The 19,234-nt window shown below is 35.0% G+C and overlaps 1 protein-coding gene across 1 annotated transcript; it reads left to right on the plus strand.

Annotated features, from left to right (window-relative positions):
* Window positions 1–17,106: 17,106 nt before the first annotated feature.
* On the plus strand, window positions 17,107–18,379 carry LOC107887231 (probable calcium-binding protein CML27). The gene has a single exon (XM_016811410.2). The coding sequence runs from the start codon at window positions 17,714–17,716 to the stop codon at window positions 18,203–18,205; it is 492 nt and encodes a 163-aa protein (XP_016666899.1). The 5' UTR covers window positions 17,107–17,713; the 3' UTR covers window positions 18,206–18,379.
* The last annotated feature ends 855 nt before the right edge of the window (window positions 18,380–19,234 follow it).

The following is a 19,234-nucleotide window of genomic DNA, read 5'->3' on the forward strand; positions in this document are numbered from 1 at the left end:
AATAGGTATGAGAAAATTGTTTTATATATAAATATTAAAGTTTATTTTGGGAAATAGAAAAATTGAATCAGATTGAATCACATTACAAAGTACTGGGTCAAAAAGGCAAAAGAAGTACTCATAATTGGAATCGATGTAAGAAAGGCCCAAAACCCCTCATGTAAGGAGGTGGGACGACAAAACTGTAACACCCCTTACTAGTATTAGATGCTAGAACAGGGTACGAGGCGTTACCGGACTGAAACATAAGTAAACATACAAAATTGGGCCATAAAATTTCATTCAATTTAAAATCATTCATTCACATGCATATTGTCCCTTATATGAGCCCATGAGGCCCAAAACATACATTAGGAGTGGTTCGGGACTAAACCGAGAACTTTAGAAACTTTTGGGAAACTTAAAAGATTTTCATCATGAAACAGGACCACACACCCGTGTGGTTAAGGGACACGCCCGTGTGGCATATCACACGCCCGTGCTTCAGGCCGTGTCTATCTTAAAGTGCATTCTATTTATGACGTCATCATTAAATTGAGGTCATACGGCCAAGTCACACACCCGTGTGCTTAGGCTGTGTCCTCCACACGGCTGTGACCCATCCCCATGTCTCTGCCTGTGTGGTGGCAACTGGACATTCTATTTTGCCAAAAATTAATATGCAAGGGATACACGGCCGGATCACACGCCCATGGGGACAAACTGTGTGGACAAATTAAATGCTATTTACCAAGCCATTTGCCACCCTTATTCACACATACACTCATATCAATTCAAAGGCACAAAACATAACATACTTAGGCAACCAAAACATCCACAATTATGACCAATACATGCCAATACAATATCAACAAGCATTCATCACTAATAACATAACCCATCACATACACACAACCACAAACCACATCTCAAAGACATAAGCACATGCATAATCGTATCATCAATATAAGCCAATATTCATGGCTATACACAAATTGGACCATAATCATTATAAGCTAACACATATTGGCCACATTAACAATGACATAATTAATCAATAGACCAAGTCCCTATACATGCCATAAACTTAAAATACTTGCATTCACTTATACCCAAATGATAACTTGATAGTGTCATAGCATCTCCGGTGAACTCCAACCCGAGATAGCTAAATTCACCTATAAGAGATAGGAAAGGAAGAGGAGTAAGCAATAAAGCTTAGTAAGTTCATATGCAAATAATAAACAACTATTAACATTCATTTACTTTATCCATCCATAAGAATACTATTATTACAATTTGCATTAAATCTCAAGATTACCACTTATTCATTCATAGTGCTTACTCTTTTAACTTATAAACACCATTTACATGCATTGGCATTACCCTAGCCACCATAGTCTCCCCATTATAACATATCACATTATTTAACAAGTTATTTCCATCCTCTTAATCACATACACATTATTTATGAGTAATCATAATTTCAACATATAGTTCAACCACCTTTCACTTGTCTAAGCTCGTATCTTACTATATTCTCATAATGACTTTATTCGGTACTTGTCTTTCCTTTTCCTCATATCCAATGAAACACAATTTAAATAAATAAACTGTACTATATCACAATTCAATTAGGCTCATAAACCTATCACATGATCATTATCAAATATTATCATGTATCCATTCATCTTAAGTGTAAATCAATATTCATAAGGTTATCGATATTTCTTAAGCGTAACTTACTCGAATACATTCTTACCTAATGTTCATCACACACCGAGCTCATTACTCATGACTTGTCGGTCATACCTATACCATCTCGTAACATATTTATACCTTTTCCATCTCATCATTGATATACCCGTTGAACCACTCGGAATACTAAAGAATACTCGGAAAGTCTTACACATAAGTGTCATAACTGTAGCCAATGCTACCTCATATCTTTACAATACATAGATGCTCACTCTCGAGCAAATTTAGGGCCTGCTCACATGTGACACCCCTTTCCCGTATCCAACGCCAGAACAGGGTTCAATGCGTTACCGAATCAAAACATAAACATTCCCACAAAACCGGGCCATAAAATTTCATTCAATTCAAAACCATTCATACACAAGCATTTTTCCTCTTATACGGGCCCACGAGGCCCACATCATGCATTGAAAACAAATTGGGACTAAACCGAGAACTTTCAAAACTTTTATGGCACTTAGAAAAAATTTCCATGAAAACAGGGTCACATTCCCGTGTGGGTAGGCCGTGTGGTCACACACGCCCATGTAACTCTCTATTTATGACGACATCAATACAATTAAGGTCACACGGCCTAAGCACACGCTTAGGGCGTGTGACAAATTAAATTCCAAAATTAGGTGCAGACTTCACACAGCCTGGGCACACGCTCGTGTCCTAAGGCCGTGTTCTTCACACGGTGGAGACACACGCCCGTGTCTCTGCCCGTGTGTTTACTACAGAGCATTCTGTTTTTGTATTTATTAGGGTGCAGGGGACACATGGCCAGAGCATACGCCCATAGGGTAGACCGTGTGTCATACATGGCCTAGACACACGTCCGTGTGCCTACCCATGTGGACAACTTTGAGGCTATATTCCAAGCCTTTTGTCACCCTTAATGATACATGTACACTTACACATCTCAATGACATCCTACATGGCATAAATGAGCACTTACAACGATCCCAAACATAGCTCATGCATATCAACTTCTTATCAATTTATACTTGCTTAAGACTCCATATTTTATTTAGATTAAGCTTACCAAATCACGTGCAACATATAACATCAATTTACTTCCATTTTACACTTTTATGCCTTAGTTGTTATTATGCCATTTACTCACAACTCCATCATTAAACATCCATGCCGAAATGAATTTAACCACATCATGAATGACCTTAGCACAAGCATGCATATATGAATAGGATTACATCCCCATAATTAATATGAGCCATATCTCATGGCCATATACAAAATGAATCATCAAATCATTATAAACCAACACATTTGACTAACCCAATATGATATATAACAAAAAGACCAAGTCCCTATACATACCATACTCAAAATGTTGAAACTAACTATACCCAAATATCCAATTGATAGTGTGATCGAGTCTCCGACGTCCTTCGATCCCTGAGCTAGCTTGGTGATACTATAAGAAAATGGAAAAGAGAAGGAAGTAAGCATAAAGCTTAGTAAGTTCACATGCAAATAAATAGTAGCAAAATCATGATTATATATAAATACCATTGACATAACATAGTTTACATATATGTCATCATAAATTCATAGGCATAACTTAAATTTATAAGCATGACTTATACATTTTCAATCTTACCAAAAGATCATCACATACGGAGTTCATTCATAAGAGTTTTTCGTACATACCTGTACCAACTCGTAATACATTTTCATATTTCCTCATCAATGACTTATTTGTCGAACAACTCACTAATTTACCCATTGAACACTCGGAATACTATCGAATACACGGAAGACTTGCACATAGTGCTTCCAACGTAGCCACATGCTACCTCATATCACAAATCACACATTGCTCGCTCTCAAGCTAATCACGGGCCTACTCACACAAGCTGATAGGTACCTGTAACACATGTCGGGCTACCCAGCCACCAGTAGAACGTACAAGACTAGCACCGGATTTACATAGACACATATCACGTATCTTATGAGCTCAACACATATAGTTGCTAGTGACATGTCACATTGTATCCTAATTTATTCCTAAGGTTCAAACAAGATTTTCTTGATATCACACATTCGTCGAACTCGTTCACAATGTCATGTTCATAGACTATAATATCTTTCATACACTTATCATAATAATTAAACATAGAGACTCATACATAAATAAAATACTAAAACATGATATATCATTGCATTATTTACATATGAACTTACCTCGGTACAAAATATGGACAATTAGTTTGATTTAGTCCAAAATCTTATTCTTTCCCCTGTTTAGGTCTCCGTTTTTATTGATCTATAATAGCAAATTCAGCTCATTTAATCATCACATTATTCAAATCAATCCAAAAACTATATTTTAGTAAAATTACAATTTGCCCCTAAATTTTCACATATTTGCAAATTAGTCCCTAGGCTCGTAAAATGAAATGTGGTTATTTTCTTTGCTACCCAAGCCTAACCGAACTTATAACATGTTCATAGAAGCCCACATTTCTCATTAAATCATACATCTTACTACCTATTTTACAAACTTTACAAATAAGTCCTTTTTATCCATTTTCACTAAAAATCACTTGGTAGATGTTTATCACACATCAGACATTCATATTCCTCCATTAAACATCAAAACATATGCATGTCATACATGGGTCAAATTTCAAACATGAACCCTTCTTAAAAATATTGTAACAATCCTTACCCGAGTTCGACGCCGGAACAGGATATGAGGTGTTACCGGACTTAAACACATACATTCAAATATTTTCAGGTCATAAAATTTTGCTCAATTTTTAAAACTTTCAAACTTCCTCTTAACGACCCTAATGTAGACCTATGAGGTCTAAAACACACTTTGGAAATGGTTTGGATTTAAACTAAACACTTTAGGAAAACTTTGTAAAATTTCCAAGCAAACAGGGGTACACGCCCGTGTGTCATCTTAAAATGGTCATGTTGAAGGCCCGTGTGGCTCACACGGCCTGAACATATCGGAACATGCCCGTGTCCCTAGCCCGTGTGATTTAATTCTTGATTCGAACCTACTGAGGTTTTAACACGGCATGGCACACGCCCGTGTCCATGGCCTGTGTCCCCCGCACAGCCAGGACACGCCCTTGTCTCAGCCTGTGTGCAAAAACCTTAACATTCTGTTTCTGATGTCAGCAACCTTTTAGGGGCACACGGCTATGGTACACGCCCGTGTACTAGGCCGTGTCCTCCACACAGTTGGAACACACGGCCGTGTCTCCACCCGTGTGGTTACTACTGGGCATTCTATTTTGCCAACTTTAGGTGCAGGGGACACACAGCCTTACCACATGCCCATGGGGCAAGCCATGTGTCACACACAGTCTAGACACACGTTCGTGTTTCTGCCCGTGTGGACAAAAACAAGTTTATCTACCAAGCTTTTTTTCCACCCTTACTTGCACCAACCTACGCAACATCAAACATAACCAACCCAAGCTTAAACACACATAACCAAAACAGCCACAACTATGAGAATTTTCATCAAATGCATTTAATAATAATCAATATTAGCTAACATCAATGGCCTATACAAAATGAATATCACCTCCATATGAGTCAACATTTGTGGTTAAACTAACATGACACTAAACAAAAGATCGTCTGTATACATGCCACACTCAAAACATTTAAACTAGCTATACCAAAAGCTTCAGGTGATAGTGTGATCGATGCCTCCGACATCCCTTGATTCCCGATATTAACTTGGCGGCACTATAAGAAAATGGAAAAGAGAGGGAGTAAGCATAAGCTTAGTAAGTTGCATGTAGATAAGTAACAAGGTCAATCACGCATATTTAAACACATATCATGTTATAAACCTACACAACATTCTTGAGTGCATAAAGGTAGATATCACTACATACTTATACATCACAAATATAAGCCAAAGATTACAAAATCATCCCAAAATCATTTTCATAGATAGAACTTACTCATGTTATTCTTACCATTAAGGCATCATAACTAGACTCATATCTCATAAGTTTCGAATAAAAACCTGTACCACTTACAACATGATTATATCATTCCATATCTTTATGATAAGCTTTAAAAATAACCCGTGAAACCATTTGGAATACTGAAGGATATCCGATAAGTCTCACACAAGAGAGTAAATTGCCAATGCCATGTCCGAGACATGGTCTTACACTGGCTTACATGTCGAGGTCGATGCCATGTCCCAGACATGGTCTTACACTAGCTCTCGTCTCAATGCCGATGCCATGTTCCAAACATGGTCTTACACTAACTCTCATATTATGGCCGACGCCATGTCCCAAACATGGTCTTACACTAGCGCGCATATCAACACCGATGCCATGTCCCAAACATGGTCTTACACTAGCGCACATATCAACGTTGATGTCATGTTCCAGACATAGTCTTACACTGGCTCTCATAATGTGGCCGATGCCATGTTCCAAATATGGTCTTACACTAGCACACATATCACTCAAATGTCATGGCATGGATATCCAATCTATTCCTAGGTTCAACTGGGAATTTATCACGTTAAATTTCATCATGCATTATTCATAAGTATATTCATCCATATTATGAAAAAAATCAATCATTCAACACATAATATCAATAAAGTTGCTTTACTTACGTACAACTTACCTCGGTATACAAAAAATGGGCGACTAGATTGAATTAGTTTACTAGCTTGACCTTTCCCCGGTCTAGGTTCGGATTTCGTATTTCTTGATCTAAAATAATAAAATTCACTAATTTAATCATCACATCAATCAAGATATTTCATAATCATATTTTGGCAAAATGACCGTTTTGCCCCTAGATTTTTACAAAATTATGATTTTACCCCTATGCTCGTAAATCGATTTTTATCAATTTTTCTCAATAACCAAGCTTAGCTGAATTCTTTTTATACCTATAGCATCTCAAATTTTCAAATATTTCACACAATTACCATCCATTTAATCAACTTCACAAAATGGTCCATTTTAGGTGTTTTTCATGAACATCACTTCACAAAAGTTATTTACTTAACAACCATAACTCATTTTCTCTCATAAAGTTTCAGCTAACAACATAAATACTCTCATGGTAAACCTCCAAACTCTCAACCCTTTTGCAAAATAGTCCAGCTCATGCTACAAGGGTCCTAAAAGTATAAAAATAAAAAAAACCATCTAAATAACTTACTTGCAAAAGGATAGCTTGGCTGAGTTTTAAGCTCCAAAAACCCTTATTTTTGCTGAGAATTTCAATGGAGAAGAAGAACACTATAGCCTTCCTTTTCTTTTCTTTTTTTAGTCAAATAAGTCACCAAAAGCTCACCTAACCTTGACATTTTGATTTTCTTTGTCCCTATGGCCGGCCATCTTATTATTAAAGGCCTATTTTCTCTTTAATTTTGGCCATCTAGCTATTTGACACCTTTAGCTAATGAAATAAAACTTTTGTCCCTTATGCAATTTAGTCCTTTTTCGGAATTGAGCATGCAATCGCTAAAATTATTTCACAAAAATTTTCATGCACTCATATAAACATGCTATAACACATAAAATAATATTAAAATAATTTCTCTAACCTCGGGTTAGTGGTTCTGAAACCACTGTTCTGACTAGGCCCAAAATCGAGCTGTTACAAATATGGCTAGAAATAGGTAAATCGGGTTACGAGGGTTTCAAAAATGTAAAGACCATTAAAAACGGGGCTAGGATGCATTTACTATTGAGCTTGAAAGTTGAAGAAACCCTAGTTATCGGAGATTTTCAGCCAAGGTGGGAGAAGATGGACACAATTTTTGACTTATTTTCCCTTTTTATTCTTTTATTAACCAAATGAAAAAAATGCCCTTAAGGCCTTTCTTTCAAAATTTTCCTATTCATGCCCATTTTTGTCCATAAAAATAGAAATTGGGAAAATTTCTATTTAAAGACCTCTAATTAATAATCCATGGAAATTTCATGCTTAAGGCTTCTAGAACTCACCTTTTGCAACTTTTGCAATTTAGTCCTAAATGTCAAATTGGACACTTTATCAATAAAATTTCTTCATGAAATTTTCACACAAGCATGCAATCATATCATAGACCTTATAATAATCGTAAAATAATTATTTCTACTTCATATTTGTGGTCTCAAAACTACTATTCTAACTAGGCCCTAATTCGGGATGTTACATCACACAAGCTGACGGTCAAGACATAACTACGCAGTGCTGCTCACACAAGCTGACAGGTATTTTCAATACATGCCGAACTACCCAGCCACTGGTAGACGTACGAGACCAGCACCTAGATCACATAATCACATATATAACACATGGGTCCCTAGTGACATGTCACTCATATCCTATTTTATTCCTAAGGTTCAAACGGGATTTTTCACACTTGTCGGAACTTGTCGATTGTATCCATAGAATTAATCATTCATTCCACACATTAACGAAGCATTTAAAATATTTAAAATAAAAACATAATAATTCATTATTCACATACGAACTTACCTCGATACCAAAATGGCAAAAAGGGACCTAACCGTCAATTTCTCGTGTTTCCCCCATTCTAGGTCTGAACCTCGTCTTCTTTGATCTATAATATCAAATTTAGTCTATTTATTAGTCACACAATTTAATGTGATCAAAAAATCATATTATGGAAAATTACATTTTTTCCCCTAAAGTTTCATATATTTACATTTTAGTCACTAAGCTTGTAAAATGAAATGTATTCCATTTCTTTACTACCCATGCATAGCCGAATCATTTTCATGCTTATAGCAGTCCACATTTTCCATTAACTCATATTTGTAACACATATTTCATAACTTTTACAAATAGGTCCTTTTATGCATTTTCAATGAAAATCACTTAGTAAAAGTCATTTCTCTAACCATAAACATGCATTTTCTACCATTAAACATCAGAATACACACATATTCATCATGGGTCAAAACCCTAGACTTTAACCATATCTCAAATTAGTGGTAGAAATAGATAGATCTTGTTACGAGGATTTCAAAAACGTAAAAAATCATTAAAAACAGGGCTAGAACGGACTTACAATTGAGCTTGGAAGCTTGAAAAACCCTATCCATGGTTTCTCCATGCAAGTTTCAGCCAAGGGGTTGAAGAGGGACAAAAATTGGCTTTTAATTTTGTTTTTAATTCATTTTAATAACTAAATGACCAAAATGCCTTTAATGAAAAACTTTGGAAACATGCCTAACCATGTCCATTTTTGTCCACCAACTTAACCAATGGTCTAATTACCATATAAGGACCTCCAATTTAAAATTTCATTACAATTGGACACCTCTAACATGTAAAACTCAACTTTTGTACTTTTTACAATTTAGTCCTTTTGACTAAATTGAGTGCCCAAACGTCAAAATTTTTGAACAAAATTTTCACAAAATTATTCCATGAAATTGTAGACCATAAAAATATAATAACAATAAATTTTTCCTCGTCGGGTTGTGGTCTCGAAACTACTATTTCGACTAGGCCTAAAATCGGGCTGTTACAAAAACCCTAGTATCATTAACTAGGGTTGTTGTCCCCTATATCCTATATAGACTAGGATATTTTTTTTCTAGTGGAAATAAACTTTTACAACTCTACAAGGGTTCTACTTTCTCCTTCTATAAATAGATGGCACTTGTAGATATATTAAGACAACTTTTGAAAGATTGTAATTCTGCCGGAAAATAGGGAGAATTTATTCTCAACTTATAAACATATTTTTAAAAATACTAATTTTATCAGTTTCTATTCAAGAAAAGAGAATTTTTTCTTTCACACTAAAAGAAAAACTTTTTCTAGTTCTGTGTTTTGATTTAATTATTTTGAGCCCAGACTCGAAACAATTCTTAGAACAAGAAAAACGGAAAAGATCGATTGGTTGAAAGCCGGAAAACATTAAGGATCTACTTATCCAAAAACACAAGTACAATTTTAGTCTAAGGTTTATTGCAATAAATATCACAAACCGAGTCGGTTTTCAAAATAATTTGCTATGCAAGAAAACCGTTTACAAACCATATTTTTTCCAACAATAATTTTTAACACCATTGGAAGATCGGGTCGTTACACTTTGATACTAAAAAAAACATCCTTTTGGTTGTGGCACTGTGACACCCCTAATTTGACCCTAGTCGAAAAGCGGTTTCGGGACCGCTAAACCGAGTAACCAAATTATTTGAACATGATATTTATTGTCTAAGATAAATGTGTGAAAGTTTTGAGCTTCGATTTAGTCGATTGCATGTGAATTTAATTAATAGGACTTATGTGTGGCACTTTTAAAAGGTGATAGGTTAATCTATAAGGACCTATTAGTGCATGTTATGAAAATAATGGGCTTGCATGTCAAATTTCCACCTATGACAAGTAGTGGCCGGGCATGCTATGGGTTAAAGCCTATTATAAACATTTTTGTGTTAGTGATTTATGTTAGAAATAATAAAATAAAAGGTTAGTAATAAAGTAATAAAAAGGGAGGGGTGATGAAAACAAAGTTGTCTCATCCTTGCTCCCCCTATTGCCGTGACTTGAGGGAGGAAGAAGAAAGTTTGGTTGCTTTAATTTTTGGCTTAGAAGATGGCTAGAAGGAGGAAAAACTATGATTTTAGCTAGTTAGGTAGCTGAAATTTCTAGTAACTCGGTAATCCATCGAAGAAGAGGAAGAGGGCTGCAACAAAAAGAAAAATGAAGACAGTTTGCATGTTGAAGGAAACTAAGGATTTAGCTTGTTTAAGAGTTGTATCCTAAGTTGGTAAGTTTTCTAAGCTCCCCTCTATCTTTAACTTTGTTGTAAAGAAAAATGATGATGGATTGTGGTTGGAAGGCATGGATGCGGGTGGTAGAAAAGAAAAGCTCTTTGATTAGTTGTAAAAATTACTACTGTCCAATTTTGTGCCTTCGTTATGCTGTCCAAAATTTGAACAAATTAATGGTTCTATTTTCATGCCGATTAGGGGTTGATAAATTGAGTCTAATAGCTAAAATATTATGTTATTCTTACTAAGTTTCAGTTGTTAGTAGTGACGTAACAATGTGACAATTAAATGCATAAATGACTGCTGGAAACTCCAGCTTGAAAACAAATTGTTCCAGCATGTAAATGCTGATTTGAATGTGCTGTAATATGTGGAGGGATTGGTCTGCTGCATGTTTGAAATAAAAGAAAACAATGGTTGTTAAATATTAGTTTTTGTTGCTAGTCGTATGGGTTTAATTCATTGTTCAAGGGGCTATAAATTGGTGTTAATTAAGCTATTAGGATGGTCTAATAAAACAGCCTGAATGTTAAATAATGCTTGCTGTCCAGATTGAAATTATGCTAGAAGGTTGAACAATTGTTGTTCAAATGGAATTTTGGAGTGTTTAATGGACTCCATGTTGCTAAAATTTACATGAATAGAAATTTCTAAGCTTAAATTGTAAGAGTTTGAGTTGTGTGGTTTAAATTGTCAAAGATGCATTTGGCAATTGATTATAATTTGTTAAAGGGTGTAAAGTATTGATAGTTCTAAATGGTACATAGTTAAATGAAGATGGAAGCTTGATAAACTTTTATTTAGAATGTGAATTAGATATAAATTAAATAAGCATGAAATTGAATCATGGCATGTTTTATTAAATATGATACATATTGAAATCTATTGTTTTAGATGTAGATTAAATGATATGTGATTGCCAAATGTGATTGTTAAGTGAATAATATTAGTTAAGTACTTAAGCAAATCTATTATTTTACTTAAGCTTAAGAGCAAAGAGGATCAAAGTTGGATGGGGGAAAAGAGAAAGTAAACAAATAGCCGTGGATATCTAGTCGTCGACCACTTCCGAGGTAAGTTTTAAGTGATTAAACGTTGAGTAAATTCAATTATAATAGGACATGATGAGTTGATTTAATAAGATATGATGTGGCCATGATATGTTCTAAGCTCAAATGGTAAGTTCTTAAGTGTTTGAGCTTGGGAATTCAAGGGTAATTTGAAATAGTCTGCTTAGGACAGCAGCAGTAACGTGACTTTAGAAAATCACCATAAATTTATGGATTTGAATTAGAGGCTGTATGAGACATGAAATTAAAGCTTAATGAGTCTAGTTTCTTATAAAAGAAACCGTGTAAGCAAAGGAATTTCCGATAATGAGATACTTAAAGTTGTGTGAGACAGCGCAGAATGACACTGAAATCCTCTGTTCTGTTTTTAGAAAATCATTATAAATTGTACAAAAATGGTTATAAGATAAAGTTTATATGCTTAGACTCCTTAATGAGTCTAGTTTCAAATGAAATCAAATACAACACATTTTGAATTCAGTAAAATGAGAAATTTGATTCGTAGTGAAGAGTGGTCAGATTAGTCAAACAGTGAAACAGGAGAAACTTTAAGAAAAATCTGGTATTGATTGGCCAAACCTAAAATTCTGGAAATTTTATGGATGGAAGATATACGAGTCTATATTCAGGAAAAATTAACAGAAAGTGATTTGGAGTTTTGTAGCTCCAGTTATAAATAATTTAGTGACTATTGCCCAGGAAAAATAGCTTGTGCTGAATTTGAGATTATGTTGTGAACCTTGATAAGCTTGTTTTAGTTGCTCATAAGCTATTGATTAAACCCATACTTGAATTCTAAATCGTGATATTGTAAGTTTATGAATATTCGAATATGAAATGATAGTAAGGCCTAATGGCCGATGTGATGAATGTGAAAGTGTATATATATGTGATAAGGCCTAATGGCCGATGTGATGAATGTGAAAGTGTATATGTGTGATAAGGCCTAATGGCCGATGTGATGAATGTGAAAGTGTATATGTGTGATAAGGCCTAATGGCCGATGTGATGAATGTGAAAGTGTGTATGTGTGATAAGGCCTAATAGCCGATGTGATGAATGTGAAAGTGTATATGTGTGATAAGGCCTAATGGCCGATGTGATGAATATGAAAGTGTATATGTGTGATAAGGCCTAATAGCCGATGTGATGAATGTGAAAGTGTATATATATGTGATAAGGCCTAATAGCCGATGTGATGAATGTGAAAGTGTATATGTGTGATAAGGCCTAATAGCCGATGTGATGAATGTGAAAGTGTATATGTGTGATAAGGCCTAATAGCCGATGTGATGAATGTGAAAGTGTATATATGTAATAAGGCCTAATGGCCGATGTGATGAATGTGAAAGTGTATATATGTGATAAGGCCTAGTGGCCGATGTGATGAATGTGAAAGTGTATATATGTGACAGGGCCGAGTGGCCAATGTGATGGATGTGAAAGTGCATAAATGTGATAAGTCCCAAAGGGCATTTGTGTCAGTACTATATCCGGGTTAAAACCCCGCAGGCTTTATGCGAGAATATTATCACTGATTAATGTCCGTAAGCTTTGTGCTCGTACTATATCCGAGCTCTAAAGACCCGATGACTACGTGTGGGAATTTTGTCCGGGTAAGACCCGATAACTTCGTGTGGAGATTATGTCCGGGTAAGACTTCGTAATAAGAATTGCTTATAAATATATTCAATGCGAAAGGTTAAACAGGTATGTACTCCAAGTTTATATGTGAGCTTGATTTGCACTAAATCATAAGGTAGTTATGTGATGCATACGAGAGCAATCTATGAGACTATTCCTATGATTATGTGACATCGGATCAGTGTGAGAGGCGATGTGAAATCATACGATGTATCTATGTCACATGAGCTCACTTTTATGTGAAATTTTATCTGCCTATTGTATATGATGAGATGTGCATATTCGGTAAAGGGATGGTATGCCCGAAGGAAGAGTGAAATAAAAATACGAACAACTATGTTATAATTTGATTGTTATCTGTTGACCCTGCTTAAAACTTACTAAGCATTGTAATGCTTACTCCGTTTACTCTGTTTCCTCTGTTTTATAGATCTCATTGCGAAGCTACAGGCTCGGGGATCGTCAGCAACTAGTCACACTATCACTATCCACTGTTTGGTACTGCTATGTTTTGGATTATCTTATGGCATGTATAAAATAGACTAGTGGCGGAAGAATATTTTGGTTAATGTATATAGCCATGCGAAAATGGCTTATATATGTTTGAGCATAATGTTATAATCATTTGGTATGGAATGGTTAATCACTATCATAATTTGTGCTATTTATGCTAAAAGGGTTAGTTGAATCATGGAAACTATGAAATAGGTAAAGTCTACCTTAAAGGCAGATGCTGGCAGCAGCAGTGATTTAGATTTGGAAAATCACTAAAAATAGTAGGATTGGAATTAAATAATGAATAAATTATGTAAACGAACCTTGATGAATCTATTTTCATTGGAAAGTAACGAAACGATCATATGGACAGTATGTTAAGAGATATTCAGGTTCTCGTGAGACAGGGCCAGAACGGTTTCTGGATTCCCTGTTCCGAATTTGGAAATTCATTATAAATTAACCAGAGATAATTAGGAGTCATGCCATACATGTATAGATTCCTCTCTGAGTCTAGTTTCTATAGAAACAAACGGCATCAGTATTGAAGCTCTGTACAGGGAGATATCCAAGTCGTAAGGTGCAAAGGTCAGTGTAGTCGATCCCTGTAACATGGGAGACTTTGACTAATAAACTGTACTAATTGGCATATGAGTCTAGTTTCAGGGAAAAATTACGAAACTGATTTTCGAGTTGTGAAACTCAAGATATGATTTTTAAGGTGACAGTGTCGCAGTTAGCCAACTGCCTGGAAAATTTTAAAATGGACTGCGATAGTAAGCGAATTTAGTCTGTGAACCCCTCGTGTCCGACTCCGGCAACGGTCTCGGGTACGGGGTGTTACAGGCACCAACAGCACTCTTGCGACATCCCATTAGATGCATCCCTCAGGATGTGCTTTATGTCAACTGTCCCTTATGACACCAACATAAAAGTTCTCAACATGGGAAATTCAGTTACATTGGCCATCCCTAACTAAGGCCCTCTTGGTCCCTCCATGGTCACTCCATTAGGTGTGGCCATCTTGGTCAACTGCAACACATGCGACACCATCGAACTTGGTCAATCTCAATCTCAATTTTTGAACTTTAATACTCATTCATGCAAACTTTGGCATGTCTCTCTTTTCTTCGCACAATTTCTTAGTTTGCCTGAACAAGATATCCCCCACTTATTCTCTTGTTCAAGCTCTCGGACTTGATAATCCTCTAGTCTAATTTGGTTAAAAACTCGGTGATACTTAGACTAGCTCTATAAATCTCATGTATTAGTAGTTGATCATGGATAAGGGCATCGTAAGCCCTATCCCAAACACAAGGATCCAACGATCCACTCATGGTTCTCTGACCAACTCATATTAAAGGGTTCCCGAACCTACTCAAACTCAAGGGACCTCCAACCCATTTCAAACTCAAGGGTCCTTGAGTCCACTCAATCTTGCTAGACCTTCTAAGCCTATCTTGATCACAATGGCCCACTGGCCAACACAGATGGAGCCTGCAACTGTTCCAACACTATTTAGGCACACTCTTGCACTACTCAAGTGCCCTCAAATTGATTGCCTCAATAGGACACTTCACTTGCTCCAACGATCCTCAAGTGTACTCTGGCTCATTGCCTGTAAGAACATTCATTGGTTCTAGTAGCGAGAAACGAAAACGATTCTCATGTTTAAACAATAGTATATTTTGCTTCTAAATTGTTGGAAATATACTATTGCAAAACAAAACCGTTAGCGCTGACAGAAAACTAAAGTGAGCGTAAATAAATAAAGCAATCACTGTATCGTAGAAGAACCACTACCTTGGAAACAAATTCGCCTTGACCGGTATAATCATGTAGTGGGTGCCACCCTCAAGGTTAACACGGTACTTCAATATTTGTACACCTAAATAAAGAAGATGGAACATAATTGGTATTACTTTTCTTGAAAGGAATGAAAATAAAAAAAACAAAAGCAATTGGTCGAAAATTTGGTTAGAAAATAAACTGAAAGGAAACAAGCGAAACCACACTAGGTTCAATTCGTATGAAAGATTGGAGGAGCCACAGACAATCTTACTTAAAACCGAATCTCCTGGATAGAATTTCTCTCTCATGTAATTTCTCAAAACACCAGAATTTAGAGAACATAAGGATGAAAGAAGTTATTTTTCTCTTGTTGTGTTCTATAAAAAATAAGGAGAATGACCTCCTATTTATATTGTTTTCTAAAAGGAAAAACAGTAAATTTGAAAAGTCAATTTCCTAAAAAATCTAAATAGCCAGATTTTGTCAAATCGTAACCATTTAAAAGCTAGATTCTAATTTTGTCAAATCGTAATCGTTAAGACTTGTTTTTTTCAATTTCTTTACATTACCAATAGTATTTTTGTCCAAAGTCGATATTAAAGTTTTTCTTTAAATTTTTTTTATTTAAGCAACATATTAATTATTGTTGCTTTTTTTTCAATAAAATTTGAGCCAACATGGTCAGGCTATGTGTACAAAGTAATTCATCTTATTATTTGCATCAGATTTGAACTTGTCATGACAATTTCATTAATGGAAAAAAAACGACATTGTTATAGATAGGACCAAAATTGTTAAATCCATAGACAAATTAAATATTAACAAAAGAAAATAGACAAGTTAATTATTAATATGTAGTTTGAAGATGATTTTTTTCGGCTAAATTAGAATAAAAAAAGGAAGGATAAATTACACCAATAGTTACTCAACTTTGATTTCAATAACAAAACAAGCACTCAACTTTCAACTCAGTCACTCAGCTTTTAAAAAATAACAAATCAGTCACTAACATTATCGAAAAGTAACAAATCAGTCACCCATTAACATTTTTTGTTATAGGCCTAACGAAATAGGTGGTGTAGTTAGTTAACTAGCTGACGTTGTCAGTTAACTTGCCGCGTTATACATAAGTTGGACATGAACCAAAAAAATAATTTCTTTTTCTTTTATGCTCAATAATCCTTTCTATTTCCTCCCACTTTCTTTCACTTTCCAAGCAACCAATCAAACTAAAAAAGAAAAGCATAAGAAAAACAATTAAAACAGAAAAATCAAATTATTTTATACTGAAAACAAACAAAACTAACCATCAACAGTGGTGTTCTGAGCCTTACAAACTACACGTCCGACTCAACTCGGATCCTGATTGTCAATCTGGATGACTGAGTCAGCGATGTCAACCTGGGTTTAATTTTGAGACCACAAAATTTCGAAAATCTTATGGATATTCTCCAATCAAAAAGAAAAATAAGGGGCAGAGACAAGAACATTAGTCGGAATTGTGGAGGAAACCATGGGAAGAAGAAAAAAATTCAAAAGAAAAAGGTAAAAATTTCAAAAAGAGTGAAGGATTGGATAATAAATGAGTGATTTTTGGATGATGTAAAAGGAGAACACATGAAAACTTGGACGGTGACGATTGGGTTCTTAGAGTGAGGGATTGGACGATATAACCATTTCTTCTCTTCTTCTTCTTCTTCTTCTTTTTCTTCTATTGCCTAGCTAGGGTTCTTAAATGAGGCTGTTTAAATGACAACAAAACCTCCAACGTGCCCGATTAAATGATAGCAAGGACTCGAACATGGCCAATTAAATAACAAGTCACTTTTTCGTCATGTTTGTAATGGAAAATAATTTCTATGACTGATTTATCATATTTAAAAATTGAGTAACTATTTTGTTATTAAAATCAAAATTGAGTGAGTATTTAATGTACTTTACCCTAAAATGAATAGGGTTAAAAGAAATTTAGTTGAATAAATGGGGGGGGGGTTTACAGAAACAAATTTCAAATTTCAAATAATAATGGGTATCATCACAAATTTACTTATTTTGCAGTTGTAATAAGGGTGAAGTGGTATGAGGAAGGGATAAAGTAGGATTATTAGAGTAGCATTTAACTGTTGTTCTGTTTTGCCTCCAGGCTTATAAAGCCCACCTCGACTTCCAAATCGGCTCCCACAATTACTCCATTTTCCTTTCTTTGAGGTTAAAGCAACCATGTCGGCAACTCCAACCCAGAAATCCTCCAACGTCAACCAGGAGGAACTCCAAAAAGTCTTCAACCAGTTCGACGCCAACAGGGACGGCAAGATCTCGGTGACGGAGCTCCGCGATGTGTTGAAATCAATGGGCTCCAGCATCACTGAGGAAGAACTCAAACGTGTCTTGGAAGACATCGACACCGACAAAGACGGCTTCATCAACCTCTCCGAGTTCTCCTCTCTCTTCCGGTCTTCATCCGATGAAGTCACCGCCGCCTTGGAGCTGCGCGACGCCTTCGATTTGTACGACCAGGACAAGAACGGCCTGATTTCGACGAGCGAGTTGCACCTGGTTCTGAATCAGCTAGGGATGAAGTGTTCGGTTGATGATTGTGTTAGGATGATCAAGTCCGTAGATTCAGACGGTGATGGCAATGTCAATTTCGAGGAGTTCCAGAAGATGATGAGTGCTTCCTTGGCGACTAATGGCAAAGGATCTAAGGCGTAGGATTCATAAATTTTTAATTGATTGAAAGAAAGGTAAGGCTTAGGCTTAGACCCTTAGGGCTGTGTTGTTTGTGTTTTGTTTCTTCATAAATAATTTCTTCAAACATATGAAATTGCCGTCTTCTTGAATTATTCTAAACTTCATGGAATCAAATAAAAAAATTGATTACGCTTACAATTACCCAGGGTGGGTTTCTTTTTATTTTCATTTTGCCTGCAATTTTGCTGTTTTTACATTTAGCCCCTACCAACCACCAACCCTTGGATTTAGGAGAAATAGTCTGGCTGTAACCAAATCAGATAAATCTTTAATTCAAACAGTACGCTAAATGTTTGAACATTTTGTCACCAATTCAAATTTCATCATATTTCTTTTTCAATTTTATAAATTTGGCTGTTGGGTACCGATTATAATTTATAAATTTTAAATTAATAATAGTAAAATTATATTTTACTTCTTAAAAATAATAAAAATTTAATTTACACTTTTAAAAATTATAAAAATATAAACTATTAAAATAAAAAAATTATATTTTTATTTTTTTAAAATATAAAATTTAGTTCTGATCTTAATTTTTTTTTCTAATTTCGTAATTTAGGATATTTTCTTCGATTGGAAATAAAGATTGTTAAAGACTCGTGTCAAATTTTATAGAACACAAATAATGTTTAGCATTTGCGAAGACAAGTAGGAATTTGTAAGAAGTGAAAAGGACACATAAAAGAAATTATTATTTCTATATTAAAGTGTAAAAATAATTCATTCCAAATTGAAATTACAAACAAAGAAAATTAGACGGAAAAATAAATTAGTTTAAATTTTTGTATTTTAAAAAAAAAATTAACCCTACCAAAATAATGAAGGAATAAAAATTTATTTTTTATTTCAATTTTTTTTCTTTTCAAACACACCAATATATTGATATTTCTATGGTTTTGTTTTTCTATTCTTTCAATTTTCATTTTTTTTCTTTCATTTCATTAAGGGTGAGTTTGTTAAATTAAAAATTTAAGTATTGAAAAGTTAAAT

The sequence above is a fragment of the Gossypium hirsutum genome, chromosome A03 (assembly GCF_007990345.1).
Source record: "Gossypium hirsutum isolate 1008001.06 chromosome A03, Gossypium_hirsutum_v2.1, whole genome shotgun sequence".
Classification (NCBI taxonomy): domain Eukaryota; kingdom Viridiplantae; phylum Streptophyta; class Magnoliopsida; order Malvales; family Malvaceae; genus Gossypium; species Gossypium hirsutum.

Bases quoted from the DNA above. Each gene is read 5' to 3' on its own strand.
- LOC107887231 (XM_016811410.2), top strand. From the start codon at position 17,714: ATGTCGGCAACTCCAACCCAGAAATCCTCCAACGTCAACCAGGAGGAA.